General features: G+C 39.8%; 1 protein-coding gene across 1 annotated transcript; it reads right to left on the bottom strand.

The window, feature by feature from the left end:
- Positions 1–9701: 9701 nt before the first annotated feature.
- Positions 9702–11131, bottom strand: LOC144044965 (pyrin domain-containing protein 1-like). Its single transcript, XM_077559700.1, has 4 exons — positions 11035–11131; positions 10600–10862; positions 9921–9963; positions 9702–9777 (listed from the first exon to the last, which is right to left on the bottom strand). The coding sequence occupies exons 2-4, from the start codon at positions 10844–10846 to the stop codon at positions 9702–9704; spliced, it is 366 nt and encodes a 121-aa protein (XP_077415826.1). The 5' UTR covers positions 10847–10862; positions 11035–11131.
- Between the last annotated feature and the right edge of the window lie 4158 nt (positions 11132–15289).

Raw genomic sequence — 15289 nt, 5'->3', positions numbered from 1 at the left:
ATGAAAAGTAACCGTTAGCACAATAATTATAGACAAAATATGATCTTCTTACTGTTGAAAATGGTTCAATGAATCATGTATGCCTTTAACAGTAATGGTTGAACACGTTTGAACTGATTTTCATCCCAATTAAAACAAGTGGAAATTTGTGGGGGGATAGAACTCCGCTCTTCATTTGTCAATGAAGTACGTAATGTATCGTTCATCACTAGTAAACCTTGTGCAAAATGACCACATTGAAGGCTGATCAAACGACATTGTTTACATTACGTCTCTAAAAATAATATATGTTGTTTTTGTTTTTTTAACATACTTTTTTTATCTTTTTTAGATAAAATATTCATTGAATTAATTCATGATTATATTAAATAGTCCAAAAATGTCAGAATCCAAATTTTTGTCAGAAAAGGAGATGAAATGTATATAATAATAAAAATATTTATTTATTTTTATTATTTTTTTGTCTCCCTGACAATTAGGCTCTTACGCGAGAAACTTACTTAACCTTGTCATCTTGAACCTTTGTTTCCCCTCCCTGAGTGTGTTGTTTCAGATCTGGTGTTTGCTCCCAAAGCAGATGAGGAGGCCGCGGCTTTTGTTGATCGGGCCCTCACTGATTACACTCTGAAAACAGGATACGCCACTACGGCCTCCACCTTGCATTCGCAAGTGTTCCGAGCAGCCATTTTGAAGGGCGTTCCCAAGTCTGTGGCACAGGCCATCGAAGCCAATCGGGTTCTTCCCGGTGCTGAGGTTGACCCGTGGTTGTCACATCTTAAACATCATTTAAGGAGACATGCTAAAGAAAAAGAGTCTAAGGTAGACAAACACAAAAGTACAGAAACACAACTTGCTATGGTGCGGTTGCAAAATTTGAAAAAGCAGGAAGAAATCACTCTTGCTGTGATCTCATCTCCCTCTGTCGATTCCGAGTGCATGATGTATCAAGCAGGTTCATTCATGGGTCAAGGTGCGCCCCCTGGGTGGCATAATATGTGTTTCAATTGTGGACGGCCTGGTCATTGGGCCCGCGATTGCAGACAGCCACCTCAAGTGTCTGGGTGGAGAGGCAGAGGCCAACAAACTGCACGTGGCTATAATCGAGGAGAAAGAGCAACCGTAGCAGCAACAAGGATATTCCCTGAATCCACATGCTCGGTGACTTTTCACAGACACTTTTGTATTCTTTTGTGTTTGCACCTAACTGTCCAGTCAATCTTTTGGGCAGAGATCTCCTCATCGCCACATGCTCTCTCATCAGCCCTGATGGGACTTATCCTGGAATTTCCGGATGACAACACCTACTGCTGCTCTACCTCGTCTGCCTCCAGTGACACCTCCCAGTGCCCGCTTGTTGAACAATGCCCTGTGGCATGCGCAACTGCCGACATCTACTGGGCAAGAGTGGATATTGACTCCAGTTGTTGGCTCGAAGCTGAGCACTTCTGAGCTCTCTGGTCACCTTGGGTTCGTAACCTCAGATCTTATGATATGGTAACTGATTGTATGCATTGCACTCTGTACTATGGCAGATCAGGGGATGAGATCTATAGCGAGGCATTTCAGGAAATTAAATACGACATATGGGAATTGAACATTGATTATAACACGCCTATTTTACCCGTTGAGAAGAAAGATTCTGGAAAGTTTCGCATGGTCCATGACCTGCGAGCGATTAATGCGGCCGTCTTAACTCTTACTTTTTCTGTCCCGAATCCTCACTCGGCATTGTCTCAAATTGCATCAAACCACACTCATTTCACTTGCATTGACCTGGCTAATGCTTTCTTTTACATTCCACTCCATCCTTCAATGAATAAATTTTTTGCTTTCACTTGGAATGGTGTTTGCTACTCCTACAATCGCCTGCCTCAAGGCTTTGTCCTTTCACCTGGACTCTTCAACGACTGTCTTTGCCAGTTGCTGTCTCCACTTGAACTGTCCCATGGTGTTCTCCTGGTGCAGTATGTGGATGACCTCTTGCTGGCAGCTCCATCTGAAACTTCTTGTCTTGAAGCCACCAGGTCTTTGCTCTTCATCTCCTTGAAACAGCATCTTTCCACTGCTGCACCTCTTGCGATTCCTGATTACAGTCGCATGTTCTATTTGGATGTTTCTGAAAAAAACAGCAGTGTTTCTGCTGTTCTTTATCAGAAGGAGGAGATAGGAAATGATTCGGCAGACAAAGCGGCAAAGGAAGCGGCGGGCTAAAGCCCAACATTACAATTGATGGTGAGCGAAAGTGAATTAGGAGAAGGACAAGAAGTAACCACAGAAACAGCTAAATTGTGGCAGGAAAAAGCAAGTCCAGCAGAAAAGAGTTTGTGAATGTCCAAAGGGGGACAAAAAGATGAAGCAGGTACTGTATATGGTGAAAAGAAGGTAAATGTATTCCATCTCAGAAACAACTGAAAAATCTCATTTTTGAAGCCCATGGAAAAATTCCATGTAAGGTGTGGATGGAACACTGAGACGACTACACACCTGATGTCATCCTTTCATGAGACATATTGTTAAAAGTGAACTGCAGGACGTGACTGGTCCTGGTCAGGTGGTTTCGATGGAGTTCACTGACATGATAAAACTAGTGTCAGGATACAGATATTTGCTGGTAATAGTGGATTCATTTTCAGGATTGCCAAAGGCATATCCCTGCAAATCTGAAACAGCACATATCGTGGTAAAACATGTGATTAATCATGGGTTTCCTAGAAAAAAAAGATCAGACAATGGAACCCATTTCAAAAACAAACATCTACAAGCAGTAGAAAAGGCATTGGGGCTAAAAAACACATTTGGTTCAGTGTATCATCCCCAATCCCAAGGACAGGTTGAGCGAATGAATAGAAATATTAAAGAAAAATTGGCTAAAGCACTGGCCTCATCAATTTGAATTGGCTACAAGCTCTTCCTGTTGCCTTAATGAATGTGCGAATGTTACTAAACTCAGCCAAAGGCTGGACTCCGTTTAAATGTCACACCTACAGACCTTTTCTGACTCCAACAGCTCCTTTGGAAAAGACGCACGTTCCAGGACCTCCAGAACTCAAACAACTAACATTTACTAACAAAAAAACAACTAGATGCTCCTTCAGAAATAAATGATTGTGAATATGTATGGTTGAAAGTGATTAAACGAAAATGGTCTGAGCCTGCTTGTGTCGGACTCTTTTGAGTACAAAAGAGGGATTGAAGAGGGTCTTCTGCCCAGATTTAGTCATAATTGTTTTAATTTATTTATTTCCTCAGTAGAACTTTTATCTGTGGATGTGTCTTTGTGAGTGATGTCGCAATTTTTGCCAGGTGTCTGTAATCAATGATGTTTTTAAAGTCTTATCGTCATAACTGGGACCTCATCTATTTCCACAACAATGGGCCATTGTCTGTGGTTGAAGTGTCTGTAATCAATGATGTTTTTAAAGTCTTATCTCATTGGTGGGGGCTTTGTGGTACCGCCCTTCAAGATAGTATAAAAATGTTGCGAGAGGCTGCCACCATTGTCTGGGAAATCGCTTGTGCCCGGAATATTCTGTAGAAATAAAAGCTTCGAAGGAACTGTTCACCGATCTCCAGCCTGTATTCAGAAAATCAACATTCTCTCTACCCGAAAGACAACGAACACGCGGAAGAAAAAGATTATTTTCTTCAACACTATCCATCTATCTATCTATCCATCTATCTATCCATCTATCTATCTATCTATCTATCTATCTATCTATCTATCTATCTATCTATCTATCTATCTATCTATCTATCTATCTATCTATCTATCTATCTATCTATCTATCTATCTATCTATCTATCTATCTATCTATCCATCCATCCATCCATCCATCCATCCATCCATCCATCCATGATTAACAAACAGAAGTAAAATATAAGACTATCACTAATAATAATAATAATATTAAGAAGAAGAAGAATCGCATGGTCATTCTGACAATTACCTTTGGAGTGTGCAGTGCCACCTGCAGCTCCAGCTGAGCCTGAGGGAAAAAAAAAAAATATATATATATATATATTGAAAAAAATATGCATTGTTAGTGGTATTACAAAAAAAACATTTAAAAAATATTAGAAAATAATATTTAAATATATTAGGAGGAAATACAGAAAAATTGAGGAACTGTTAAAGAGAAAATACGCTGCTATTAGACAAAATAATTTAATTGAAAAAAAAAGTTGAAAAATATTGGAAGGAAACATGATAACAATATTACAAAAATAAAATATAACATTTGAAAATTATACAAAACTATTTCAAAATATATTTTTTTAATTTGATGTAATGAAAGCCTATCTATGTACTGTATATGTAGCCTATTATACAGTATATTATCTATCTATCTATCTATCTATCTATCTATCTATCTATCTATCTATCTATCTATCTATCTATCTATCTATCTATCTATCTATCCATTCATCCATCCATCCATCCATGATTAACAAACAGAAGTAAAATATAAGACTATCACTAATAATAATAATAATATTAAGAAGAAGAAGAATCGCATGGTCATCCTGATAGTTACCTTCGGAGTGTGCAGTGTCACCTGCAGCTCCAGCTGAGTGTGCTGCAGGTGCTGAAGCTGCTACTGCTAGAAACAATACCAATTAAAGTTTAGTAGATTGTACCGTGCAATTTGAGTTTTTTAAACTTCTAATAAAGGATGTTGCTATCAAAGTTATTAAGCAAACAAAAGAAATCAAACGAAAAAGAAAACAACACTAATATACCCACTTTTGGCAGCAGATGACTTCAGTTTGTACAAAAAAAAATCATGACTTTTACAGGTACAAATTTGTTTTTACAGATACAATGTTTTTTTACACATACAAGGACGTCCAGAACTGTTTTTATGTTGCACACGCGCTTGAGCAGCTCAAGCATGTGCTTATCCACAAAGTGCTCCTCTGAGGGACAAAACATTAGGAACAATTGTCAAAACAATAGGTACACTCAGATGTCATCCAGCCAGTCTGTGCAATAACGTTCAAAATGTTACCACAAATGTTGTAAAAAAAAAAAAAAAGGAGCTAAAAGAATACTTACATTATATTACATTTTTTAAAATAAAAAAATAGTTGAGAAATATTACAACCTTAGGAAAAATAAAAAATAAATAAGTTAAGACAATAGACAAGTAAAAAAAATACACTTACAGAAAAAAAAAATATTGAAAAAAATATGCATTGTTAGTGGTATTACACAAAAAAAGTGAAAATAATATTTAAATATATTAGGAGGAAATACAGAAACGTTGAGGAACTGTTAAAGAGAAAATAAGCTACTATTAGAAAAATAATTTAATTTTTTTAAAAAAAGTTCAAAATATATTGGAAGAAAACATGATAACAATAATAAAAAAATAAAATAGAACATTTGAAAATAATACAAAACTATTTCAAAATATTTTTTTTAATTTGATGTAATGAAAGCCTATGTATGTACTATATATGTAGACTATTATACAGTATATTATCTATCTATCTATCCATCCATCCATCCATCCATGCATGAGTAACAAACAGAAGTAAAATATAAGACTATCACTAATAATAATAATAATATTAAGAAGAAGAAGAATCGCATGGTCATCCTGATAGTTACCTTTGGAGGGTGCAGTGCCACCTGCAGCTCCAGCTGAGACTGCTGCAGTTGCTGCTGGTGCTGAAGCTGCATCTGCTAGAAACAATAGCAATTACAGTTTAGTAGATTGTACCGTGCAATTTGAGTTTTTTAAACTCCTAATTAAGGATGACGCTATCAAAGTTATTAAGCAAACAAAAGAAATCAAACGAAAAAGAAAACAACACAAATATACCCACTTTTGGCAGCAGATGACTTCAGTTTGGCAATCTTGTCATCTACCAAAGCACAATGAAAATATATCAGATATGCGTTTCTACACCACTACTGATATACACAAAAATGCAAAAATCCTACATCTGTATGTAATACAGTATACAAAAATGTAAGTCTGCTAAAAAAAATTGTAAGATATTCTAAATCGTTGAAAAATACGAAAATATTTTCAAAACAAAAAAATATTAAATAAAAAATTACAAATAAAAAGAACCTACAAGGCAAAAAAAAAGGTTAATAACACAAATGTTACTAAACAGAAAAGGCGTTGGAAAAAAATGTCACACCATGAAAACATTTTAAAAATATTCTATGAAAAATATTAGGCAACCACAGATCTTGGCAACAAAATATCTGTGTATTGTAATCATGTTTTACTTTTTTGTTGTAGTATTTCAGTTCTAAATATACTACCACTTCTAATATAATTTTTATATATATTAAACAAATGGTCTTTTATAGTGTTTTTTTTAATTATTATTTTTAAATAACTTTGGCATGAACAAACTTTATTTTCAAACAAAGAAAACAAATAAGCAATCTATTTGGACCGCTAACACCACCCTATGGAGGTAAATATGGTGCAAAACTAACTTGTAAAAAAAGTGTACCTGTAGAAAAAAGTCTAAATTTGTATCTGTAAAAGTCCTAATTTGTACCTGTAAAAAAAAAAGAAATTGTATCTGTAAAAAAAAATTGTACCTGTAAAAAAAATTGTTGTATGTGTAAAAACAAATTGTATCTGTAAAAAAAAATTGTACCTGTAAAAAAAATTGTTGTATGTGTAAAAAAAAAATTGTATCTGTAAAAACAAATTTGTACCTGTAAAAGTCATGATTTGTACCTGTACAAAAAAAATGTATACCTGTTTAAAAAAGTGTAAATTTGTATCTGTAAAAGTTGTGATTTGTACCTGTAGAAATGACAACTCGTAGTCAAAGAAGTCGCTACTAGGAGTCACAAGTGTTTTTTCTGCTGCTGTGCAGTCACGTGACTTTTGCACCAAATCTCTCGCTACAAATGGTGCAAAACTGATTCGTACTCGTAGAGCGCCGTGATTTGTACTCGTAGAAGAAGAGGGCGGGCTCTGGAGGATTTGGGCGGGCTAAAGCTCAACCTCATTGGTTGAGCGAACGACAGTGGGTTGAACTCAAATGACGCCCCGTTTTTTATCATTAATATGCACAAGTCCGAAATTCCAAACAAACAAGAGTAGCCTATGGCAAGCCCTTTGAGCATTTATTCCATATCCTTGATATCAGACAGTAGTGTTTCCAAACTAGTGCAGCCTTCGTCAGAACTAGGTGGACATTCAGCCATACTAGCGCTTTGTCGTACTACTTGTACAAAAACACTGACATGTCACCCATTTTCTGCAACTTGTGCCACTTTAATCACACTAGTGCTGACACAAGTCTAACTAGTGACAGATACAAGCATGCATGTAGTGCCAAACTCGCAGCTAGTCAGCTTTTTTATGCACTAGTTGCCAACTAGACCAAACAAGTCATGTTCAAAGTCTTATTAGTTAACGAGTAAGGCACAAAAGCTCTAACATGTTTACTAGTTGACTGTGAATGATTCTAACATGTTAACTAGTTACCTCTGATTTCCTCCACTAGCTTACTAGTGAGAGCGGAAATACCGACTTGTTAACTAGTGAATCACTTAGTTTCTCTCTTGCAAGGTAGTTACATCCAAACTGAGTCACTAGTTAACTAGTGACACTGATGTTTATTTAACTAGTTAACTAGTGAAAGGCATTTTCTTTCACAAGTCAGACCAAGAAATGAACTTGTTCAAGATTTGACAGAACACGTTAGACATTTTTCCTACATGTTGGGCGTGTTTTTTAACTAGTGGACCCTTATGTAGCACTGGTAAGCAACTGTACACAACTAGTATAACAAATATCTAACATGTAATGAATTTTGTTGCACTAGGTAATGTTTCTAGTATAATAGGCGTGTCATTTACATCATACTAGTTTAACAAAAATTCTTACCAGTTGACATGTGCACACAACTAGTGAACTTGCGAAGTGTTGTAACTGACAAACATGTCAAATAGTGAAATTTCATTATTTTCACTGCTTAACTAGTTGTGTGCACATGCCAGCTAATGAGCAATTGTGTGAAACTTGCACAGTCAAAGTGTGTACAAGTTCAGTCTTGAGGCCGACACGTGAGACAAAATACCTTCTACTAGTAAACTAGTGATAAGAAAATCTTTGTCACTAGTTTATTAGGTACTCACTCTGTACCCAGATAGTTTACTTGTAGGAAAACATGTGTTTCACTAGTTAACAAGTGGCATCATAATGAGCCCAACTTGTGTAACTAGAGGATATCTCTGCATTTACTAGTTAACTAGTGAACATTTTGAGCCTCACTAGTTAGCTTGTAAGGTACAAATAGATGCAAGTAGTTGTGTAGTCTGGGTTTCTGCATTCACTAGTTAACATGTAACCGTAATAGGCATTCACTTGTGAACGAGCTCCAATTTCTTTAGGACAACTTGTAAACTAGTGTAAAACATGCAATTAAAGCGGGTGGGATAATGACAAAATCTGAATCTTGATTGGTGTATTTTAACTGGAGAGCCAATAGGAATCCTGGACGCACGTCGGCCCCATCTCCTCATTAATTTTTTGGGTGTAACTAGTTTACTAGTGAGCATGTTGGCATTCACTAGTTCTACTAGTGAACATTTTGGACCTCACTAGTTGAACTAGTTCAGTCAAAATGTCTCACTAGTGTAACTAGTAGATATTTGGGGCATCACTAGTTAACTAGTAAAACATTTGCGTAGTTAACTTGTCAGTGTTTTGTCTTTCACTAGTTAACTAGTGGGTGTTTCAGCTCTCACAACCTAACTAGTGCAAGGAAATCATAGGACACATGTCACTAGTGAGAATAATTCACGTTTGAGTAATTAACACATTGCTGAAAATTAGTCTCAGAGTTTCTGTGCAACTAGTATGACAAAATGCATAGCCAGTGTGGCTAATTGTCCAACTAGTGCTGACAAAAACTGAACTAGTGAGAAACACTACTGTCTGATATCAAGGATATGGAATAAATGCTCAAAGGGCTTGCAATAGTAGCCACACCAGTTTACGTGTCATTTTGGAAAAAAGAGGAAATCCCAAGTGTGAACATTCCAACATGGTTCAATACGCCAAAAAAAAACAAATTTCTACAGGAACAAATCACAACTTTTACAAGTACAAATTTGTTTTTCCAGATACCATTTTTTTTTTACACATACAAAAATTTTTTTTACAGGTACAATTTTTTTTTGCGCATACCAAAAAAAATTACACGTACAAATTTTTTTTTACAGGTACAAATCACGACTTTTACAGATACAAATTTAGACTTTTTTCTACAGGTACAAAAAAAATTTACAAGTTAGTTTTGCACCATATTTACCTCACACGCGAAAGCAGCACTTACTGAGCTTTTTAGCCTCGTCGCAGCACTTGATGTCGTTTAGCAGTTCAATGATCACTGCTGGAGCTCCGTCCTCAGTGAAAGTGGACACCACCACGTCGGTGATCTCCGTGACGTCTTTGTTCTCCACCTTGGCGCGCGTCACCTCTTGTTCGCCGCCGCGGTCCACCAGCGCCGAGCGGAACTTGCCCAAATTCTCCGCGGACAAGTTCTCCAGCGAGTTCTGGATCGCAGTCTTTTTGGAGGTCATTTCTAAGCAGGGGATCCATCCATCCATCCATCCATCCATGATTAACAAACAGAAGTAAAATATAAGACTATCACTAATAATAATAATAATATTAAGAAGAAGAAGAATCGCATGGTCATCCTGATAGTTACCTTTGGAGGGTGCAGTGCCACCTGCAGCTCCAGCTGAGACTGCTGCAGTTGCTGCTGGTGCTGAAGCTGCATCTGTTAGAAACAATAGCAATTAAAGTTTAGTAGATTGTACCGTGCAATTTGAGTTTTTTTAAACTCCTAATTAAGGATGTCGCTATCAAAGTTATTAAGAAAACAAAAGAAATCAAACGAAAAAGAAAACAACACAAATATACCCACTTTTGGCAGCAGATGACTTCAGTTTGGCAATCTTGTCATCTACCAAAGCACAATGAAAATATATCAGATATGCGTTTCTACACCACAACTGATATACACAAAAATGCAAAAATCCTACATCTGTATGTAATACAGTATACAAAAATGTAAGTCTCCTAAAAAAAATTGTAAGATATTCTAAATCGTTGAAAAATACGAAAATATTTTCAAAAGCAAAAAAATATTAGATAAAAATTTACAAACAAAAATAACCTACAAGGCAAAAAAAAAAGGTTAATAACACAAATGTTACTAAACAGAAAAGGCGTTGGAAAAAAATGTCACACCATGAAAACATTTAAAAAATATTCTATGAAAAATATTAGGCAACCTAGGCAGATCTTGGCAACAAAATATCTGTGTATTGTAATCATGTTTTACTTTTTTGTTGTAGTATTTCAGTTCTAAATATACTACCACTTCTAATATAATTTTTATATATGTTAAACAAATTATTTTATTTTGTCTTTTATAGTGTTTTTTATTTTTATTTTTTTTAAATAACTTTGGCATGAACAAACTTTATTTTCAAACGAAGAAAACAAATAAGCAACCTATTTGGACCGCTAACACCACCTATGGAGGCAAATAAACGCGCGCGCGCGTGCAAACTCACACGCGTTTTGCAGCACTTACCGAGCTTTTTAGCCTCGTCGCAGCACTTGATGTCGTTTAGCAGTTCGATGACCACTGCTGGAGCTCCGTCCTCAGTGAAAGTGGACACCACCACGTCGGTGATCTCCGTGACGTCTTTGTTCTCCACCTTGGCGCGCGTCACCTCTTGTTCGCCGCCGCGGTCAACCAGCGCCGAGCGGAACTTGCCCAAATTCTCCGCGGACAAGTTCTCCAGCGAGTTCTGGATCGCAGTCTTTTTGGAGGACATTTCTTAGCAGGGGATTCTGCAAGGAACACGCCAGTGGTGAGGTCTGAATGTAAGGTGGCAGGTGGAGTCGAGTTTTATTTTGGTCTCTACCCGGAAATTGGCATTACAAAATTACAAACCTTAATAGTCAACACACAAACACACACACACTCACACACACACACACACACACATCCTAATTTGCATACTCGCTGGCTTCATCTCTGGCATCCTTGCTTCTGCCCTTGCTTGCGTCTTTATTGATTGAATAATAAGTCTTGGAATCTGCCATTGTGTTTCTTGAAAAACTTGTCTGGCTTGAAACTCCAAAGCGTTCTGTCAAGTGGACCTCGAGTCTGGTTGTTGCAAATGATTCTGATTGGTGTTGGCACCAGGAATACTCAGCCCGCTTATTGTGATGTGGCTGTGTGAATATGGTGGTGGTGGTGGTGGTGATGACTTCTGGTAGAATCTACTCGTGCACTTGTGGTGCTCAGGTACAACACAGTGGCCGTGAACCGCTCCTGATGGCCCCCACACTGTAGAGGATGGGTTTTGGTAGGCCGCAATGTCTCTCTGAGTGCAGGTAGAGGATCCCGTGTTCCACGCAAACGATTTCTGGCCCATGTTGTAATTACAAACTCTTGAGGAAATGGACTGATGTCCATAGTTTCCACCTTGTGGAACAGCGGAGAAGCTGGCCTGAGAGACACGCAACACCACCTGTCTGGTACTGGGACAGGTTCTTTGCGCTGTGATGGTTCCACATTATGTCTGCTGAGGCCTCCCACCAGGGCGCGCCCATCTGCGCACATGCCTGCATCGTGTCCTCAGCTGAGCTGAATAAAGGCAAGGTCCCTGAAAGAGGTCCAAACAGGTGACACAATCAGTGAGGATAGGAACATTCCATCATTTCATCTTCTTCTGATCAACGATTTGGGTCTCTGGCGACACAACTGAGCATCCGTCAAAAGGTCCAAAACACGCAAACACCACATCATTTTATTCTTTTCCATCTTCTTCCCCAGTTTTTCTTTTTGTGTCTCAAGGTGGACCTTGACACTTATGAGTGCCCATCAGAGGTCTAAACGTGGCAAACTGTCTAGAGTGTGACTGTTGTTAATAGTACATTCATGTTTACATTGTCATCAAACTCATGAATGACGTACAACAGGTGTGAGGTTAAGTGACAAACATGAGGGCCCTCCGAGGAGTTCACAGGGTTTAAAATCTTGTGACTAAGAACATGAAGTTAAATAACGCCATCTTGAAAGTCATCACAACAAGAGGCTGATGGCATTTTGATGAAATGGAATTAAAGTGAAGTCATTTCGGGCATTTTGGTGAAGTGGCACAGACAGTCTGACGTTGTTCTGGTGCCCATGCTGTGTGAAGTGATGAATGCGGAGAGTGCTGAGTGATTCGCTTCCTGATTGACATCCTCTCTGGCATTGTTTTTATCCTCTCTGGCATCCTAACTTGCGTAGTCGTTGACCTCCTCTCTGGCATTGTTGTTTTTGTCCTCTCTGGTATCCAAACTTTCATACTTGTTGGTGCCCTCTCTGGCGTCCTTGTTTTTGTCCTTTCTGGCATTAGAACTTGGGTACTCGTTGGCGCCCTCTCTGGCATTGTTGTTTTTGTCCTCAATGGGATCCTAATTTGCATACTCGCTGGCTTCATCTCTGGCATCCTTGCTTCTGCCCTTGCTTGCGTCTCTATTGATTGAGTAATAAGTCTTGGAATCTGCCATTGTGTTTCTTGAAAAACTTGTCTGGCTTGAAACTCCAAAGCGTTCTGTAATGTGGACCTCGTGTCTGGTTGTTGCAAATGAGTCTGATTGGTGTTGGCACCAGGAATACTCAGCCCGCTTATTGTGATGTGGCTGTGTGAATATGGTGGTGGTGGTGGTGATGACTTCTGGTAGAATCTAACTCGTGCACTTGTAGTGCTCAGGTACAACACAGTGGCCGTGAACCGCTCCTGATGGCCCCCATACTGCAGAGGATGGGTTTTGGTAGGCCGCAATGTCTCTCTGAGTGCAGGTAGAGGCTCCCGTGTTCCACGCAGACGATTTCTGGCCCATGTTGTAATTACAAACTCTTGAGGAGACGGACTGATGTCCATAGTTTCCACCTTGTGGAACAGCGGAGAAGCTGGCCTGAGAGACACGCGACACATTCTGGTAGCATATGCCGTCTTGACCGGGAAATGACGTTGGCCAATTGGTACCACCACCTGTCTGGTACTGGGACAGGTTCTTTCCACTGGGATGGTGCGCTGGGATGGTTCCGCATTCTGTCTGCTGAGGCCTCCCACCAGGGCGGGCCCATCTGCGCACATGCCTGCATCGTGTCCTCAGCTGAGCTGAATAAAGGCAAGGTCCCTGAAAGAGGTCCAAACAGGTGACACAATCAGTGAGGATAGGAACATTCCATCATTTCATCTTCTTCTGATCAACGATTTTGGGTCTCTGACGACACAACTGAGCATCCGTCAAAAGGTCCAAAACACGCAAACACCACATCATTTTATTCTTTTCCATCTTCTTCCCCAGTTTTTCTTTTTGTGTCTCAAGGTGGACCTTGACACTTTGGAGTGCCCATCAGAGGTCCAAACGTGGCAAACTATCTAGAGTGTGACTGTTGTTAATAGTACATTCATGTTTACATTGTCATCAAACTCATGAATGACGTACAACAGGTGTGAGGTTAAGTGACAAACATGAGGGCCCTCCGAGGAGTTCACAGGGTTTAAAATCTTGTGACTAAGAACATGAAGTTAAATAACGCCATCTTGAAAGTCATCACAACAAGAGGCGGATGGCATTTTGATGAAATAGAATTAAAGTGAAGTCATTTCGGGCATTTTGGTGAAGTGGCACAGACAGTCTGACGTTGTTCCGGTGCCCATGCTGTGTGAAGTGATGAATGCGGAGAGTGCTGAGTGATTCGCTTCCTGATTGACATCCTCTCTGGCATTGTTGTTTTTGTCCTTTCTGGTATCCAAACCTGCATACTTGTTGGCGCCCTCTCTGGCGTCCTTGTTTGTGTCCTTTCTGGCATTAGAACTTGCATACTTGTTCGCGCCCTCTGTGGCATTCTTGTTTGTGTCCTCAATGGGATCCTAATTTGCATACTCACTGGCTTCATCTCTGGCATCTTTGCTTCAGCCCTTGCTTGCGTCTCTATTGATTGACTAATAAGTCTTGGAATCTGCCATTGTGTTTCTAGAAAAACTTGTCTGCCTTGAAACTCCAAAGCGTTCTGTAATGTGGACCTTGAGTCTGGTTGTTGCAAATGATTCTGATTGGCGTTGGCACCAGTAATACTCAGCCCGCTTATTGTGATGTGGCTGTGTGAATATGGTGGTGGTGGTGGTGGTGGTGGTGATGACTTCTGGTAGAATCTACTCGTGCACCTGTGGTGCTCAGGTACAATACAGTGGCCGTGAACCGCTCCTGATGACCCCCACACTGTAGAGGATGGGTTTTGGTAGGCCGCAATGTCTCTCTGAGTGCAGGTAGAGGCTCCCGTGTTCCACGCAGACGATTTCTGGCCCATGTTGTAATTACAAACTCGAGAGGAGACGGACTGATGTCCATAGTTTCCACCTTTTGGAACAGCGGAGAAGCTGGCCTGAGAGACAAGCGACACATTCTGGTAGCATATGCCGTCTTGACCGGGAAATGACGTTAGCCAATTGGTACCACCACCTGTCTGGTACTGGGACAGGTTCTTTGCGCTGGGATGGTTCCACATTCTGTCTGCTGAGGCCTCCCACCAGGGCTCACCCATTTGCGCACATGCCTGCATCGTGTCCTCAGCTTAGCTGAACAAAGGCAAGGTCCCTGAAAGAGGTCCAAACAGGTGACACAATCAGTGAGGATAGGAACATTCCATCATTTCATCTTCTTCTGATCAACGATTTTGGGTCTCTGACGACACAACTGAGCATCCGTCAAAAGGTCCAAAACACGCAAACACCACATCATTTTATTCTTTTCCATCTTCTTCCCCAGTTTTTCTTTTTGTGTCTCAAGGAGGACCTTGACACTTTGGAGTGCCCATCAGAGGTCCAAACGTGGCAAACTAGCTTCCGCTTCCGGTCGCGTTGGCGCAGCACGTCTGCGACACGGACTCCGTGGAAAGCTGCAGTTCTTTTTAACCTTTTCCTTATTTAACTTTTAATTTTTAACTTTTTTTAATTATGAGCCACTTGCTCAATCTGCCCGCGAGTTACAGGACACGTCGGGGCTCCGAACGGCATGTGTACATAAAAGAACAAACAAGGAACGACATGGCTTTGAAGAGATGTTACTACATCAGAGACGCGCTCTGGGCCCTCCGCTCAACAGGCGACACACCACCCCCCGACCTGCCGGAGGAGATTCGGCGAGCAGACCCGGGGAAATGCCGCCGGAGGAGAGGACAGCGAGGTGGAGCACGCCAAAGGCCTCAATTGGCC

Source organism: Vanacampus margaritifer, chromosome 2 (assembly GCF_051991255.1).
Source record: "Vanacampus margaritifer isolate UIUO_Vmar chromosome 2, RoL_Vmar_1.0, whole genome shotgun sequence".
Taxonomy (NCBI): Eukaryota; Metazoa; Chordata; class Actinopteri; order Syngnathiformes; family Syngnathidae; genus Vanacampus; species Vanacampus margaritifer.
This window is presented reverse-complemented; position numbering and strand designations above follow the sequence as displayed.